Source organism: Hibiscus syriacus, unplaced genomic scaffold, assembly GCF_006381635.1.
Source record: "Hibiscus syriacus cultivar Baekdansim isolate YM2019G1 unplaced genomic scaffold, ASM638163v2 tig00111648_pilon, whole genome shotgun sequence".
NCBI classification, from domain to species: Eukaryota; Viridiplantae; Streptophyta; class Magnoliopsida; order Malvales; family Malvaceae; genus Hibiscus; species Hibiscus syriacus.
In genome coordinates this window covers 3,450,488-3,454,220 of record NW_024063145.1, presented here as the reverse complement: position 1 = coordinate 3,454,220, position 3,733 = coordinate 3,450,488, and the positions used below count along the sequence as shown (strand labels likewise).

Below are 3,733 nucleotides of genomic sequence, written 5' to 3'. Positions count from 1 at the left end.
CTTTTTTCAAAATAATAAGGATAAATTTGTTCCCTACGGAGCTTAGTGCATTCGTCTCTGGAACTGTTGGTTCAACAAACTTGCACAATTTTGCGTAAGAAACGTTCGACACGCGTGTTGTTGAAAATTTGCAAACATTGGAATATACAATGAAATATAGTTGAAAATGGACTCAATCTCTATATTGTTTGAGTAAATTAACAGCAACTAGAAAATTTTCCAGGAAATTTTCCTGGAAAATTTGAACTATACGTCTATTTACATGGCAATTGATGCTACTGCTTTAAAATCTAAGTGAACATTTGATCCAGTAAAAGAACCAGAGCCATGGCGAATCCAGGATCAAATCCTGCCTTTATAATCAACATAAACACATCTAGGCCGAAGGAAATACCTCCACTCATTGCAGCTTTCCTCTTGATCTCTGCAACCACTCTCTTCTTCTCATCCACCACTTTGCACGATCGATGCGAATACGATCCTTCGATCGTGTACGTGTACCTTTTGTCCGACGACCGGTGATATACGTATGCTAGCACATTAGGGTTGGTATGCAAAATGTTCATGCACTTCTTCACATAGAAAATTGGCTTTTCTGATACAACTGATGTACAGTAATAATCACCCACTTCCCCTCGGTAGATAACCCAGTTATGTGTTAGTCCAAGATTCTGCGCCATGAAAATAAAAAATTAAGCTTCGTATTTGATATATAGTAATCTGAAATTTTCAGAGAAACGTCCTCACCCGCTCCCGGTCTATCCCTGATTACAACTATGATTCATTGGAGAATTATGTAAAGATTGATGGTTTACCTTGCAACGTTTCATTGTTAGAATGGAGGTGCCTTTGGCGTCCATTAGAATGAGTTCCTTGGGGCGTCTTCCCATGTAATTATCAACTCGGTAAACCAGATTTCCAGTACAATCAATCACTGTGAATCCAGTACAGCTAACCAACAGTGATTTTCTCCACACTGTTAGTGATGTGCAAATAACACCGCCGGCATTGCCTTGGGTTTCGGAAAACTCGGGCTGGTGTTGATGTTGTTCATCGTGGACTGATCTGGACAAGGATTTCAAGAGAAGGAACATGTTTTTGTTGGTGCAGGAATTGTTGAGGAAGATTGAGAAGATTATGAAAGCATATATTTATAGGGTATTAGCCATAGAGTTGAGACTAAACATATGGTAGTTAAGCTGTATTTATTTTATTTCGAAAGAAACTTTTTTTATTTATAAATCGTTTAAGTAAGATTTTGAGTTTGAATTATTGTATACATAAAAAAATTTATACTAATATATTCACTCATTAAAATTAAATGTTCAATATAAGTTAGTCCGAATTAATTAAAGGTTAGTCCGAATTAATTAAAGGCGTGAGAATGGCAACTAAAAAATCTTTTTTACCTACCTCTCATCTTGGAAAAGAAAAGGGTGTTTTAATTCGATATTCTTAACGTTGGAAAAGGGGACACGTGGGGTTCAATTGCTGCGTCGATGGTATCCAAGATTCCAAATTTTCTCTAATTTCAATGTATTTGTTAGGTTCGTAATTCATTGATTTCAATGATCATAAGCAATGAAAACTGTAAAATTGGACAGAAAATCTTAAATACAATCGGTTAGTATAAGAAAAAATTTGATAAAAATTAATTGTAATTGAAAATTTTATCCTAAACCTAATTTTTTAGGTCGAACAAAATAATATTTTATGTTAAAACTGAAATTTTATTCATAACATTTTCGGTTGTAATCGAAAATAATATAAATTTGTATAACTTTTTCGGTTGTTAGCCCTAAATCCTTGTAATGTAGCTTTTTAGTTACATTTAGGGATAGATTGAGAGGGGCAATCGCAACCCTTAAAAGTTTTAAATTTCTATACAATTTATCAATGGCGGAACTTGGTGATATAGTTCAGGGATCCAACTTAAAATTTTATAATTTTTAGATATTTAAATTAAAATTTTCAAATTTTTTTGAAGGTTTTATTTTACATTTTCAAAAAAATTGGGGTATAGTTACATTTTTTAAAATTTTGAGAAGCTTAACAAGAAATTTTTAAAAATATTGGGAGGGATTTAATTAAGAATATACAAAAAAAAAACTAAAAATTAATGTAAATTTATAAAAAATTGGGGCTAAATTAAAATTTTTAAATATCTAAACTATAATTTTTAAAATTTTAGGGTCATGGCCTCCACTAATCTCCATTAACTTCTGTCACTGTATTTTATATTTTTTCCGTATTTTTTTAGTGAAAATCTATTTCTTATCCTTAAAATTTTATAAGTTCATATTAACCCTTAAAATTTTATAAGTTCGTCCCTCTAACATAAAATAATATATTCTTCTCTGATTAAAATAGAAAATATTACAAATTTATATTCTTTTTTAGTTCAATGAGATAACATTTTAAATTAAAAATTATTTTAAATTAACCTTGAATTAAAGTACCGTATAATAAATTTATTCGTAAAATCTGATAGAGATTCAACATTAACTTATTCTCTCTAGTTTTTTCCGTCACGATTTCCTGGGTCGATGACATCAACCAAATGAAACAAAACAGAGCACGGTGAGACAGCAGGCAGACCTCGTTGGTTTATTGTTTTCATTCGGATAATAGATTTGATTATATGTATAGTCCTATTATTTTTCATCTTATTAATTAAATTTAATTTGGTTAATAATAATAATTAAAATTATATAAGTAAGTATATTCATTTTTTTGTTTTTATTTAAAAATTAAATATTTAAATAACTAAATATTATATAAAAAATATTTTTCATGTTATGATCGGACACTACCGTTTATTGTCACATTTATGCAAATATAATTGTGTGTCTAATTTGTTGGATCTGTATAAGCACTGTTATTGAACACAAGATTACGATATGTTATCATTTATTTTTTAAAATGAAATTAAAAATATAAAATTAATAAATTATTTAATATATATATATATTGGTTGCCCTCACAATTTTAAGGTTTCACCTTTTGATGAGGAAATCTATGATTAATTTACAATGAGTTTTATTTTAAAATGTTACTTTATCTGTAAGAATTAACTTACCTCAGTGGTTAAAGGAATCTTTGTTGTTCCTAGAGGTCATGAGTTTGAGCACCAGCGACTGCAAGGGTGATTGAGTGTTTATTGTCAAATGATTAAGAGTACTTCGAACAGATACTATTTTGTAATCACCTTAACTTAATAAAAAAAATATTACTCTATCTACTTTAAAAAATTATATAATTAATAATTATTTCGATGACAACCGGAATGTTATGTAAGAGTGAGTTTTAATCTAAAATATTAGCATGTCTACTGTAAAAATATATTTAATTGGTAAAGAATACCAATTTTCAAGGATAAATGACATGTTTAGTACTTAAATTATTATTTTTGTTCCATTTTAATATCCAAGCTTTATTTTTTCAAAACCATACTTAATGTTTAGTTTAAGTTTCATTTTGATACCTATTGTTAAAAACTTAACAAAACTGCAGACGTGATATATTTTAATAATGATATGCCATTATCTTATGATGACACGTTAATATCATCGTTAAATTTTTAGCAGTGAGTTTCAAAATGAAACATAAACTAAACATCAAGTATAATTTAAAAAAATGAAATTTACATACCAAAATAAAATAAAAGTAATAATTCAGGTACTAAATATATAGTTTACAATTTTCTTTTAATAAGTGAACATGTGAAGTTGGG

At 28.7% G+C, this 3,733-nt stretch overlaps 1 protein-coding gene across 1 annotated transcript; it reads right to left on the bottom strand.

The window, feature by feature from the left end:
* Positions 1 to 290: 290 nt before the first annotated feature.
* Positions 291 to 1,169, bottom strand: LOC120166830 (protein LURP-one-related 17-like). The gene is made up of 2 exons (XM_039176021.1): positions 816 to 1,169; positions 291 to 671 (listed from the first exon to the last, which is right to left on the bottom strand). The coding sequence occupies exons 1-2, from the start codon at positions 1,092 to 1,094 to the stop codon at positions 291 to 293; spliced, it is 660 nt and encodes a 219-aa protein (XP_039031952.1). The 5' UTR covers positions 1,095 to 1,169.
* Between the last annotated feature and the right edge of the window lie 2,564 nt (positions 1,170 to 3,733).

What these genes read in the sequence shown, in the direction of transcription:
- LOC120166830 (XM_039176021.1), bottom strand. Translation starts at nt 1,094, where the DNA reads ATGTTCCTTCTCTTGAAATCCTTGTCCAGATCAGTCCACGATGAACAA. An exon ending in TAACAATGAAACGTTGCAAG is followed by an intron (nt 672 to 815) that starts GTAAACCATCAA and finishes TTCATGGCGCAG; the next exon opens with AATCTTGGACTAACACATAA.